The 14,732-nt window shown below is 42.8% G+C and overlaps 1 protein-coding gene across 8 annotated transcripts in view; it reads left to right on the top strand.

Annotated features, from left to right (window-relative positions):
* rbfox3a (RNA binding fox-1 homolog 3a) overlaps positions 1–14,732 on the top strand; it is a 367,190-nt gene that overhangs the window by 220,231 nt on the left and 132,227 nt on the right. The window contains exon 1 of one of the 8 annotated variants that reach the window (XM_047359876.1): positions 6,311–6,900. The exons of the other annotated variants lie outside the window; for them this stretch is intronic. Coding sequence (XP_047215832.1) covers positions 6,883–6,900 — 18 coding nt within the window. The 5' untranslated portion in view covers positions 6,311–6,882. Of the gene's footprint in view, positions 1–6,310; positions 6,901–14,732 lie in introns of those variants that run through there. 8 annotated transcript variants of the gene reach the window in all.

The raw sequence follows: 14,732 nt of genomic DNA, 5'->3' as shown, positions 1-14,732 counted from the left end.
AACTCAAGATTTCTCTTTCTTCTAAATTTTACTATCCCTCGTTAATCTGTCCCGTGCAAGTCACCCAACTTTATTGGAACTCAGTGCTAAACTGCTGGTGTCTCTAAACTTTTTCCATGAATTATGCATTTAGCATAAAATCACTCTCTGCCCTCGGAGTCATAAAACAGTCAAGCTGCAACACAGAGAAGAGATTTTTATCCCTAAATCAGTGTCTCAGATGGTCCCTTTGAAATAATCGACAGAAATCAAAAAAAAAAAAAAATGATGCTAATGAAGCCTGAATTTTAGCCTGCAGAATCAAAAGAGTTATTAGGTCCAACAGTAATGGTTGCAGAGCAGCAGGGATTCAGAGCAAACATGAGTTTGCAAAGACAAAAATAAGCATAATTAGCATCCAACACAAACAAGGTACAAACGTTTGAGTCAGGAGAAAAATATCAGACGCTAATTATTTTTTGTTGTACCTTTCTGGAAAACATGTAAACAGGTCTTACTATAGACATCCTCATGAGTTCATCTTGCTACAAGGACAGCTATCTCCTGCTGCCATGGAGTTAATGTCCTCAGCATCCTGTCTCTTCAGCTGCTGAGGAACGGCTGAGCTCCGAGTCTGCAGGATTGCTGCTTTCAGTGAAAGGTGCGACTTCTTGCTACGACAGGAAGGTGCGGCCTTGTGTAGCTTTCCTGCCTCTGACACACCAGGCCTGCCCAGCAGTTGGATCAGCACGACACGCTGCGAGCCTTCACAGCCCCAACACGCAGCCCCTAATTACTGCACAGCCCTGCCAGTTTGTACCCTTAGGCCAGTACTGACTGCTCAATGCCAAGATGTAAACACTGCATTATTAACACTACATACAGTCTGAGCACACAGCTATGGTGGTGGCACGTACTTTTTGTATGTCTACACGGAGGCATTACATCAGAGGGATTGTTTATGTGCAGCGGCATACAATGAATTTATTGTCTCCCAGACAGTGCGTTCCAGAATTACCAGATGGACGATTTGCAGTGTGTAGTGTAATGTATGCCTGCAAATGATGTTTAATGATATCTTCCAGGGATGGAAGCAAAACATCGCCATTTTCAAGGCTAAATGTACAGTCTGTGTCAGAAAGTTGTAGAGGTAAAATAAGGTAGCATCATGTTTTTTAGTTATTGGCTGTCGGGATGCCTCAGTGGTATAACCCAGTTTCTTTTTTGTCTTTGCAGTAAGTCAGAGCAGAAAGCCTAACCCATCACTAGCTCAAAGAGATTTTTTTTTTAAATGTTAAAAGCCTCTCATGTTTAATCCCAAATTCAACTCATGTAAGGGAATGCTGCCGCTGCTGCAGCTTCTCTGGTAATGCAAGAATTACTACAGCTTTTTTTTGGTCTGATTTACATTTCAGCTAGATAAAAAAATGCTAATTCTGCTCTGATTGGTCGATTCTACTGGTCTGAGAAAACAGGGATCATCTGTGAACTTTGAACTCCAACGTGGTTTTAGAATATATAAACATTTGCTCATTTTCACATAGCAGTTCTCATAAATGGATAACATACAGATAATGATAATTTATAGCTGATCCTGTGCTTGTTTAATGGAGTCATGAGCAACTTTTACATAGATGATTTGAATCATAAGTCTGAGCTGCTGCTAACGTTTCTGAACCACTGATCTAAACACCATGTGAACGAATCAAACACAGTTGGAGAATAAAAACAGCAACATAAAAAATATTTGTAAGGTGCCTTTTTAAAGAATTAAAGCTTTGTGTAAAACGTTGTGGATAAAAAAAAAATAAAAGAATGCATGATTGAGTCAGCTGCATAGTAACTAAATGTAGCAAGGTTGGGCACTGGTGCAGATGTTTTAATATCTAACTTTGGAGGAGAATCAGAAATGTATACAGTTTGGTCAGAGGCTACATCAACTCATCTGCAAGAACGTTATATTAATTTTTAATGATTTATTTAATCCACACTCTTATTTTTCAAGGTGGAATGATTACAGAATTTACTATTTTAAAAGCAAGTTGTCCACAAGTATAAACTTAATATGTATTTTCTCAAATTCAGGCTCAGATATATGCATGCACCAGAGCGGCATTTGGTTAAATGTCCCCCTATCAGGTTGCACAGACGTGAAACGCTTTTTATGGCCATCAACTGGCGTCTGGCATCCTTGTTATGGAGTTCATTTAAAGTGGTTGGTTTCCTGCATAGAACTGGATCTAAAGCACAATTCCTACTATTTCAATAGAAATGATATCAGCTCTGTTCCTGAAACTTAATGTTAAATTGCTTTATCAATGCACAAACTGGATCACCTCCCTGTTGCACCCAATGGTTAGCACCATCTGATCCAATCTTATCCTGAAATGAAAGGGAATTGGTTAGGAGGCTCAGTGTCATTGTCCACACTATCCACCATGGACTGACCAAGAAAGATGCCAAATGTCTTCTAGAGGAAGGTTTAATGGGTTAGATGAGAAGACGTTTGAGCTGCTTGGTCACAATGACAAGAAGTATTGGTGGAGTCAACTAAGGGCCTTCAGATCCAAAAACAATGTACTAACTGTCAGCCATGGAGGTGGTGGCACCATGGTTAGGGTCTTTTTTTAACAATATGGATGGAGCTCCAAACTGTTTAACTTCACACAAATCACCAACTAGATGGATGAAGCTGCTGGAATAGATGAAGCAGGCTAACATCTGGAAAGGCCTTCCCAAACCTCAGTTAGACTGGCAATGTATAGCCAGTTCTGAAAAACCAACCAGTTTAAAGGACCTTCACCATTTCTAACATGAAGAGTAAGCAACATTTCAGCTGGATTATGCAAGAGGTTTGTCGATTGTTAAAACAAAGTGTGTGATTTCTAAAGAAATATACATTCCTGCTGCTGATAGTGTTGGTGAACTTCTCCTCAGAATGACATTTTGATACTTTGACTGATCCTTTCCCTCATTCTTTCTCATATTGCCTCACAGATTGCACTGCTCCTGTACCACATGCTGACAGACACCACTTGGGTGGCCACCATTAATCCCTGGTTACTGTAAGGAACATTCAGAAAGTCTGGGAAGAGACTGCAACTGTAGATCCTGCAGCCAGAATACAATATTTTGTTAAAGAATATAGGTTAACTTTAATATTTCAGAATTTAGCTTGAGAGCCAGCTAAAGCTGATTCATGCAGCTCACTGCTGCAGAACATTATGGAAAATTAATGCAACTGCAGTCACCACATAGTGTACAGTTGTTGTGTACAGTTTTCACCATTTAGTTAAAAAAGCCCTGCACTCTTTGCAATCACGACTTTTCATGATCATTAAGCAAAAGCTTACAAATAACTCGTATTAATAGGATGCAATTGTAGACAAATTCAGGTTTTAACATCATAATGTGAGGATAACCACAGAGCACCTTTGTGATTTTTGAGCAATATAATAGCAACTAAGTGATATGCAGCAGATGTAAAACAGTATTTTACACCTGCTGGATTTTTAAAGATCCTGTGCCCCGGATTATAAATTTTATTATTATAAATAATTAACTGCAACCCTAACCAGATAGTTTGAAGCCTAAAAACAGAAACATAAAGGCTGTTGAACATGTGACGGCCCATTCTAACATCAGTGGAATACCTGCAATCACTTCCAGATGTTTTATCCTAACATTGCTAACACAGAACACCATTTAAAAATGCCAAAACGATGCACAAAGTCAATAATATACATTAAAAAAAGTTTAAAATAAAATACTGTTATATTAGAGAAAATGTCAAAAATTCCAAGAAAGCTTCAGGTTGGAGAAAATCAAACAAATAATAAATAATAAAAAAAATTTGCAGGAGAATGTGTTGCATGTGTTTTGACCAAGTGGTCCAAATGTTTCTGGAACTTCAAAGGCGAAAGAAACAAAGAGGTGAAAGTGGGTTTTTGTTTCCCTTTGTGGAACCTTCCTGATGTGATGTATGTGGGATAGAAACATCGATACCCACCTGTGGAGCTGATGAAGACACATAAAGAGATAAAACGAGCAGAACTTCAGATCCTTTTCACCGGGTTGTAAAGCCGGTCACTCCATAAAGTGAAGTGTGTGATTAGAGGAAAACCCAACCTAGGAAACTCAGAATGCAGCAACATCCCTCTCTGAGCTCCAGCTGACCCACCGGGGCTACCACCAGCTGAGACCCAGCCGAGCGGGACACACAGTTTGATGAATGAGAACAAAAAGGCCGAACCTGCCATAAGCATGGCCCGGTGCTCCACAGGGAAGAACATCTGCAGATTGTTTCCTCTGGACTCTTTCTAATGATGGGATCTTGGTGTAGTTTGGCAGAAGTTGTTCTGTACATAGCAGCATGCTGCAGAGTAGAGGTGAGATGGTCATGAAATATTCAGAAAGCAGATAGGGAGTCAGTGAAGATCGGACATAGACGGACATTTTAGGCAGAACGCACTCTGTGTGAGGCCTTTGCTTCCTCTTCTCCTTGAAAGCTCTATCTTTATAATGGATGGCAGAATCTCTTGGGAGTGTCTAGACGTTGGTGGGAAATCTAAATGCCTGCGAATGCCGCTTCCATCCCTGGTAAGTAGTGTTGAGCGCGGGAAAAGCGCAACTCAGAGGGGGGACAGGAAGTAAGGAAGATCTCATTTTCACTCTGATTAACTCCATCTTCACACAAATGTCATTTACATGTGTAAAACTGAAGGATGTTGGCAGGGCGGAGATGCGGGGATTATTCTGCCATAAATGGTACCTGACTCTTATTTTCTACCTTTCTGCCTCTAACCTCAGCTGCCCTCAGCAGCAGACCGTGATGCTATCTGCCTGCACCCTCACCACCCCTGCCTGTCTGCCCTCAACCTTCCTTCATTCCCTCTGTCTCTCCCCCCCCCCCCCCCCCCTCAGTTATTTATGAGTAGGACTTGAAATAGACTTCAGTATTTGATAAAAGCGTGATCTTTAATCTGAGTTGCCTGAGAAGTGCATTTCATTTTTATTTGCCATCACAGATTGATGGAGGAGTGTGGAGGTTATCCACTCTGTGATTGCTAATGTAAATCCATGGTGTTGTGCTGGACATGTAGAAGGATATGCAGGACTTGTGTTTGTGCAAAGCGGTGGATTTTCATGTTACAGTCACCTATTATTTGAATTTCAATAAAATTACCAATTGCATCTCCTACAACTTTCATGTCATGTCGTGCTTTACTGAGGAAAGCAGCAAAAATAAACCAGGTGATAAATTCAAGATGACAGTAGCGCTGTATGGAGGAGGCCCCTTGTGTATCAGTTTGCTCAAAGCCAGCTGCAAATCCAGCTCTGCCTCCTATGTGGCAATTACTGATGGGTAACATAACTTGAGTATATCTGCTCAGTTCATTACGGCAATGTTCTCTATAGCTGGCAAATGTTCTTTAAGATCCTACGGCAAATTAGCTCATCCCCCAGGACGCCTTTTATTGGATGATCCTGCACCAGAGGATGCCGCAAAACCACTCTGGGCTCTCTGCAGCAAGGCCTCAGTTGCCACAGGGTTAATATTTAAAAGCGTGAGCTCCCAGTCGTGTATTGATGATATGTTTTGAAAATTGCTGAGGCAGGCTCATTGTTGCAGTGCTGTCTAGAAGATAGCCAAGCCTCCCTCCTCCTATTCTCCAGCACCGCCCGTCTCTCCTTTATAGCCGCCAGATGGAAAACACACTAAAGCACGTAATGTAATATAGCTTGGCACACAGAGGTATTTCACACCAACTTCATCTGGCCTCTGATCTGCCACAACACATCACCTGGAAAAAGGTTTTTTTTAACCAGAAACGCTCCTGGTCACTAACCCATGTGTTTGCACCGACAGAGGAAAAATAAAGGGAACATGTTAAGGAGAGCATGTGATGAAGCTCAGCAGCTCAAAGTAGAAAACAAGTGGAAAAGAGGCTGCGCCTCCCTGATGCCTGTGTCACTTTTTAAGGGGTTTTTTGACACGTCCCCCTTTCATTTTTTTCTTCATTCTTCAGCATCTCCTTCTTCTCTTCAACGAACTAAAACTGCCACAACTTCAGTACAACTCATTTCAGTCACAGACAGCATGAAGAAGAAAGAGGAGCGATCTGTTAGTCCTCCACCATCACCAGTATCATCCTCAACCCTGCCGCCCCCCCCTCCCCTGCAGAGATTTCCACCAGCAGCTTCCTGACCCCACCTCCCCATCCCTCACCTCTTCCCCCCTCCCCGGGATGCTGAATTTTACAGTACCGTCTGCAGGATCCTGGATTGTGTGGCTCACTCCTCTATGCAGAGCAACACGGCTCCGGTGGAGGAACGCTGGAGGCAGCTGTCAAGCGCAGGCTGCTGCTCCTGCTGCTCTAGTTGAGCCTCGGCGCCGTACCGACTGATTTCACATTCACCAATAAGAGACGGCGCAGGGGCGAGAGAGAGAGGGAGAGAGAGGGAAAGAAAGACAGAGAGAGAGAGGAAGAGAGGGAGGGAGAGTCTCGAAGTGAGTGGTGTGGAGAGGCAAGTGGAGTGGAAGAGTGTCAAAAGAAAAAAGAGGTTACAACACCTCCCCAGCTCTCTTTCCTTTTCCCCGTCTGCTTTCTCCTTCTTTCTCGTGTTGGCTCAGAAGAGGAAGAAGAGGAAGAAAGGGAGCTTTGAAAAATTAACTGAAGAACAAGCTGCTTGTAGTGAAAGAAGAAGAAGAAGAAAGGGGTAAGCCTCAAGTCAAGCTTGATTGAAGAGTTGAGAAGTAGAGCCGCCTCCGTGGAACAAGGAGCAGTAGAGTTCTCTGTCCAAACACTCGGACCCCTTGTGACTCCCAATCTGGCTGGACTGGTCCCGGTGCTCGGTCCCACTCTCCTGCCCTCGCCTGCCCACACCTGTCCCGCTTCGAACATGATGATGTACTTTTGGGTGAGTACTGGAGCTCCCAGCATGATTCAGCCCTTTAAGTTGATGCTATTATCCAACCGAGCTGTTTGGTGTCTGTGATGCTGCGCCTCCAACATGCACGAGCTGAGCTGATGGGTTTTCCACTTCCATGTGTTTTATTGATGCTGGGAGCTGCAGCGAGACGCCATGGAGGCCTGTGTTTACGTGTCACTTTTATTCAGCCCCCTAAATGGGAGAGGATGTTAGAGCGGGAATATTAGCAGCTCCAACGCTTTACAAGTATTGTTCCTCAACTTCCAGTGACAGGAAAACCATCCGCCTTGGAATTTGTTGGCCGGCTGAACATGAAAACCTCCACAGCGAGCTGCTTGGGGGTCTTCTGGGGGCATATTATGATCTCCTCGTCTGCATTGGGTTTCACATGTTATTTTCGCTTCCTATACATCCGAGTCAGGCAGCAATTCATAAATTAATCGGCATTAAAACGCAGAATGAGAATGATTAGGGATTAACCAGAGCTGCTGATTAATTCTCTTTGAGATCATGTGTGATTAGTCAGATTGGTTTTGTCTCCTCTGTGGTATATATTCTAACCACAACAATACCCTCCCAGACCTCGCTGCTTTTTCTGTTCCATATGCCACTAATGCCCGCTGCAGATCATTTTAATCCTCCACTGGTTTGCTAACTTGGAGTTCGTACCTTCAGAGACACAAAGTAAATGAATATTTGCAGCGTTGCCACTGTAAACAGTCTGAGCTGTAATGCGGTTATAGATGTGTCTCCTGCAGACGGTGTGTGTGTGTGTGTGTGTGTGTGTGTGTGTGTGTGTGTAAGTATTGATCGTGAGTTCAGATTTCTGGGGAGAAACATCTTTTTTCGGGGAGGGGTTAATTCACGTGGATGAATCCATTAGAAATGACTTTATACCTAAAACATTTTCTTGTACTTGGAAGTGAAAAACAAAGGATGAATAACTAAAGTATGTCATGTATACAGTGTGGGTATTGACCTGAAGCTCAGATTTCTGGGTAGAGAGGATGTTTTAAGGCCAAAGTTACTGTCTACCAGAGAACTGAGCTCATATTTGAAGCCTTTGTAAAGTTCCAGAAATGATGGGAGGGAGTATGATTTCCAAATCATGTCATAACTAAAGGATAATAATCCCACGCGTGGTGTTGCTTGCTCTGAGGCCTCATTGCAGCTGAGGCCTCTTTGATACTAATCCCTGAGCCTCTCCTGGGTGTCGTTGCTTATTGAAAGGAGCTCATCACTGTCTCCTGGCCTCTTTGAAGGTGTGCTGAAGGGATGTAACTCACCTTTCTCCACCTCCGGTTGCATGACAAATTCCCCCTCCAGCTACTCAGAGTGATGACCACACGCAGATGTGGGCTGAGTGGAGCGAAGCAGCGATGCTGACAGTTTACAGCCCTGCAGCTTCAACAGTGGAGCATCGGGCCTCATTCGCTGTAGTGGCTTTATTCTCATCGCATTAGAAAAGAAGCATCTGCGACTCTCTCCATATGTTTAACTGTGGATCCATTAGCGTCATGCTAAATAAAACTCTTACTTTGTTCACTTGCTTCCTGCTTTCTTACAACTTTTTTCATTTAATTATTTTGTGTTTTTTAATTGTTTTGGGTGAAACACAACAAACGTTTCTATGGAGAGAAATCTTCCAACAAAATATGAAAATTAGAAGCAGAAAATGTAAGTCATTTGATGGATAAAAAGTGAAGAAAGGGGTGTTCTCCGGAAGGTTTCTAAAAAAGATGCTCGTACACTGTCTGCAGCAGTAAAACTACAAGTATTAGCAAACAATGGACTACAAAACGTGTATCAGATGCTTCATCGTGGCAAATCTTCTGCAGGAGATCCAAACAGTAAAATTATGACAACATTATCAAGGCTGGTGATTTAAAACACTGAAAGAACTGAAGAAAGCTATAAAAATCAAATACTGAGAGGTCACTCTCAGCTTCCTGTCTTCATATGCATTCACACAATAAAAGAAAAGACAAATGTGTGAGTGAACGCTGCTGCTTTCTGGTCATAGAGTGTTTCCTACTTTATCAATTTGTTTTATTTAAAATGTATTTAACTACAACAAAGTCCTGGGACAAAAAGGCCATGCCACGACAGACAGTAACTTAATACTATATTGCATACAAATTATATACAATAATCTGACAAAAAAAGGTACAAAATTGATCTACAGTCAAGATATGAGAAGATCAAGAATTAATTTCTAAGATTAAATTATACAAATAAGTGAGTTTTCAGGAGGACAAAGCAGATCACCAAACCGAAGCTTGCATGTTGCAGAGATGTGAGAGGGTTTTAAGGGTCTGGCCCTGTGGAATCCCAGATCTGTAGGTTAGAACAGACATCCAACTGCTACCCACGAGTCTCCTGCTGGCCTACAAGGAAGACCAGATTGGACACTGAAGAGAACTTCAGGTTCTTGTTGAACTTAACAAGCTTGTCTTGTCTGGTTGAATGAAGGTCCAAAAGGTTAAAAAAAGAACCATGTAGCAGAAGTAGTGACAAACATCACCAGCAGAGACAGTTTACATCAAAAGAAGGTCAGGTGGTCTTCATCTCCTGCTGCTTCATGTGTAATTTGAGATGTTTTCTCCTGTTAAAAGATCACTTTTGAGAAAAGGGATCAGTGAGTGATCTGCTTTTCCACATCTGGTGTCCACTGTGTCGGCGTGTGTGTTAGTCAGCCAGCATTTAGCTCCATGAGGAAGGTGTGACTGCCTCCTGTTTGAACTGCAGGTGGTGAGCATTACCTGCAGTCCCTCTGGAGGCCTGTCAGCCGTGCATCAGTCTGGGGAACCTGCAAGCTCCCCTCATTAGAATATTTATTCACCAAGCAGATGTTCTTATCCAGGGCAATTACCTTTGGCTTACATTTCCCTGTTGCCCACTGATATAGATGAATGTGTGTACAAAGACGTCCAGGGTTATGCATGGGACCCCTGGGTGCCACCCTCCACATATGCACGGCAGGCGAGTCGGCGACCGTCTGGCCTTTAGCAGGGCTCAGCCTAAAAACTCCAGTCTCCACTACACTGGTGTAATTGGAGGAAGTGGAGGCGACATCTCCAGCGATGACCACACAGGGATGGAGAGATTCCCTGTATATCATTCTCTTCAGCCGTCTGTTCCTTTGAATTAGAGACAGAAAGAAAAAGGGAAGAGGCATGGAGTGGAGAAACCATGCATGCTTCTGTCCTCCCCTCAGTGTGATGAATAATTTAGCAGTGCAGGGCCCTTGCTGTCGAGTAAAGATGGTGGTAATAGGGAGACTGGATATATATGGCATGGCAATGCTTTACGTTAGACTTCCCCATCCAACGCAGTCAAGTGTGCCGCAGGCTGCTCTCATGATGTGTTTTACCTGCATTAATGCAATGTTTTTATTTATTGGCGAAGAATATAACAGACGTCTGGAAATGGTTTATCTGTGGCCACCGGTGAGGGTGCAGGCTGCTGTGATTGGGTCATCTGTGGTGCATTACAGTATTTTACAAGATGAGCTGGAAGAATTCATATGTGGTTTTATTTCACGCTCCATATATGTGCAGCATTAAGCCGTGTTGAGGCAGAATAAAACCTCAGAAAGGTTTCAGCCTCTCTGGCTGGGGCTGTTAGAATTCATAACGAACAGAACTGATCAGGCATTCTGGATGGCAGGACAGTGAGTCCGGGCCGCCGGTTTCATATTGCTAGATGAACTGCTTGCGATGGTTTGTTAATGTATTAATTGATCTGTGTCCTCAGACAGGCAAATCAGGAGTAGTGTCACGTAGACTCTTTAGTACTCCCTGAGACGCCTTCATTAGCTGCTGCTGGCCGGCTCTCCACCCCTATTACAGGACAACGGCGCCACACACTTTACCTGACTGCTGTAATAACTTCAGACATTTCTATCTGGCGGCCAGACCTCCGACAGACCGAACAGTTCGGAGGCTTAACATCAAATGCAAGGAGCCCCTCTGAACAACTGACTGCAGGTGATTCACTCTGGGGTGTCATGTGGCGTTGTTTTGTCTGCCAGTGGTTGCTCTCCTTCTCTTCCAAGTTTGAATAACAGCTGTTGCAATCAGTCATTAACTTCCAGCTGAATGTTTTATAATGTGGAAGGTTACACTTGCCTTTGTTGCGTCAGCTCTACTACAAAGCCGAGCCGAGGAAGCAGCGGTGGAGTTGCTACTTCCAGGAAACTTGTTATCTCCTTAACTACTAATACCAAAGAGATTTTTGCAACTTCACTGGGTTAAGAAATTGTATATTTTTCAAGTGAGTTCATTGAGAATCATTTCACAGGGAAACTTGAGGGTAGTAGAGGTTTATTTCCATTCATGAATTCGGAACCAGGGCCCCGCCCTTTGTTCTCTGTGGGATCATTTGCAATCAGTAGCTTCAGCAATAATTCTGTCAGCTTTTGGTCTCTTCCCCCTGTGGCAAATGGGTCTACAGCCCAGCTAATTGTGATTAGGACTCTGACAGCAGGTCTTACTTGCAGGATTTTCACACCACAGTCCTCTTTGATATTAGCTGCACAGCTGATAGAGAGATTAGATAGAGGAGAGGAGGGAGAGAGGGAAGGCGGCAGGAGGTGGTAGGTGTTCTTAAACTACAGAAAGACACCTACACGGGGGAAATCACGGGTGAGTTTAGCAGAGGAAAATAAATCCGGCCGCAGTAAAAGCCTTGCACTCGCTTATTGCACCTGCTATCATTAGCACTTTTGTACACATGGTCAGCCTCCCAGGGAAAAGTCATTATCCAGCTGTGCCGTTATTTTTCTGCTGTTTTCTCCTAGTGGAGTGTGACTTCAGGGCTATAGCCAGCGCACCATTTAATGCCTCCAACACAATAAAGGACTCTAGCCTTAATGATGTGGGATTGGATGGCCATGCCTCAGGTTGTCCAGGGGCTTGTGAGCTGTTACTACGAACGGCCATTTTGCCTTGCTGCTGTTGGGGCTCCATGTCAATTCAACTCGGAGTAGTCCAGAGGAGGCAAAAATAAAATTTCCTGATTAACTGTGGCTTCGTCGTTTAAAGGGAAGCATAAAGAAGTGCAGCCTGAGCAGCAAAACGATGGAGCCAAAGGAGATGGAGACTTGCCAGTTCCCACCAAGTTGCCAGAACATGAGGTGTAAGCGCTCTGTTTTTCTCTCCGACTGAGTGAACAATCCTGCATGCAGCGAGATGTTTGATTATGCAGGATAAGGGTTTAAACTAAAGCAAAGCAGACGTTTTACATCCTAATGACTCAGAAGATTAAATATTAAAATTATGGCTTCTCCAACAAATCAAGAGCCAAAAAAACTGGAGCAAAAGTTCAAAGATTTTTGCCCCAAATTTTAAACCTAAAAATAGGCAACAACATAATTTGCACATTCATAGTGAGATTATGTGAACATTTTAAGAATCACAGCATATGTCATTCAGTCCGCAAGGAACAGATAAAAATGTTTTCTTAACAATTTAGACGTCATGGCCTAAAAACGTCTCTATTCAGCTGATCTAAGGGACCAAATAGCTTCTCTCAGCATCGAATCAGAAGTTGTTTTTCCTCTCCTCTTACAGAAGCATCTGTGTAAATGAGCTTTTCCATACTGAAGCGTTACATGCCTAGCAATTATGTTTTGCAGCCTTCCTTTACTTTCCTGAGTTTGGCCTGTTGCAGCAGAAGTCTCTCATGGCAGTCCTTCATCCTAGTCGTCCACGTTGCAGCAGAAGGCGTGTGCACCGCTAACACGCCTGTGCCACAGATATGCCCCAAAGTGTCAACTCTCACATACGGAAAAAATTGGAGGAGAGGTCCCTAAGAGAAGGCAGCAACATATCCACTGGCAACCTGCCATGCATGATAAGAAAAACCTCCACTGCCCTCTCTTTCACAGGAACAAATGTCATTTATGTGCTTTCCACTATTTTACACCCAGTTCTTCAAACAGAATCTGGAAGGTTTGCTGCATTCAGAAGGAAAAACTGTTGGTGGAAGGTTTTGTTAAAGGATTTGTTTTTTGTGAAATGGCTCTGATCACTGCATGAACATCAGTTACTCTTCTTTGGTAAGAAACATGTCCTCAATTGGCTTAATGAAAACGTCATTGGAGCACTCACTGTGCCTCTGTATACAGCTGTGTTCTTACACAACTCCTATCCACATACAAGCATTTACATTTGCACACATTAGCATACATTAGGGGAAGCTGTGTGAGGACAAATTAGATTCAATACCTGCGTCCCAATCTTTCATGAAACGTAAATAAAATAAGTGTTGTTCCATTGTGGGGCTGATCTGGAGGCTTTTTGGTAGCAGGCGGAGTCTGTTCGGTCCACAGTACGATGTAATACCGACACACGGTGCGTTTCATTTGCTGATTCTGCTGTTTTTACACACTGTGGCATTTTATCAGTGCAGCTTTAGCTTTGACTGCTTTCAGAGGTTTTTATGGACAAATAAAATGTGCAGGAAATGAAATTAAAGTCTGAATTTAATAAAAAAAAAATATACAGTATATATGAAAAATAATAAAGATATTTTATGCTGGTTCATGCACATGCATCCATTGTTGGACCAATGATTCATATCTTATATAAAAAGTAACAAACAAATCAAATTATACAGTTCAACACACTTAGAAAGAAAAGGTTGCAATGTTTTGCTACAGAAAAACTGCATTGATGAAATACTTTGATGAAATATATTGATGTAATAAAAGTTTCAAAAATATATTATCAATTTTATACAATTATTTTCCTTATTAAGCAGAATTAAGAAGCTGCTGCTTAGTTGAAGCTGCAAAAAATGCACATAAACATGTACAACACTAATCCAGTACTGAAACATGGATGTTTTAACCAGAGTCAAGTAAAAATATTAAGTATGGCTAATTTATCAAAGATAAACTTACATAGTTATTATGAAATATGATACTATTATGGTAGCTTGGTTACAGGAGCCACCAAAGCCAAGTTTTTCCCCAACAATCGGCTTCCTCTCAGCTGTTTTCATACATTTTCATTTTTTACGGGTGCAAAGGCTCCATTCAGAGCTTGTTATATACTCTTCTCAATCAATCGCAGCCAGTATAAACCTCGCTGTCACGTAAAAGGGGGTTAAGAAACAGTGTGGCACTCTGGCTGTAAAATTAATGGCAGGAGAGTGACATTAATGTTATAGGTTATTGACCGATTTCATGAAATTTATGACCCTAATCGAGAGGCAGTGTCAAAAGGAGTGAAGCAAATAGGAGTGGTGCTGACAGCAGGGCCGCGCTGTGGCCACTGGACACCACAATTTGAGCCTTTCCAGTAAATTGTAGCCAGGACCTTATAAGTCTCAGCGGAGGCTCCTTTCGCTGACCCTGCCTGGGTCTGGAGGCCATGCCCCAGGCCTACCTCCATCCTCCGGGTCAGACACAGGCAGGCTCGGCAGATGATGAGAAACGCCACTTCATCTCACCTCATGTCAGGCTTGGCCTCTCACCGTGTCAGCTGCAGCGGATGTGAGTGTCTGTGTGCATCCTGCTGTCAGTGTGATGTTCCACTGTTTGTTTGTAATGGGGAGAGGGGGCTGGTTCTCATGCAGTTTTCATGATAATTATATAACCTGCTGAACAGTATATTTGTAGCTACTGGTGTCTGTTTCCACACCTGGAAGATCTGGTCAAAGCTCCTGTTTAAGCTGCAACTAGAAACAGAAATATTCAGCAGCAACCGAACGGCCGGTCCATAAAGATGACTGAACTCTGGCTGATAAATAATTCTGAGTGAAAACGCAGCATAATGTGACAGGGTTGTCATTTTATTCCAAAAATATTTCTG

Source organism: Girardinichthys multiradiatus, chromosome Y (genome assembly GCF_021462225.1).
Source record: "Girardinichthys multiradiatus isolate DD_20200921_A chromosome Y, DD_fGirMul_XY1, whole genome shotgun sequence".
NCBI lineage: Eukaryota > Metazoa > Chordata > Actinopteri > Cyprinodontiformes > Goodeidae > Girardinichthys > Girardinichthys multiradiatus.
The sequence above is the reverse complement of the archived record's forward strand: the minus strand, read 5'-3'. Positions and strand labels throughout refer to the sequence as shown.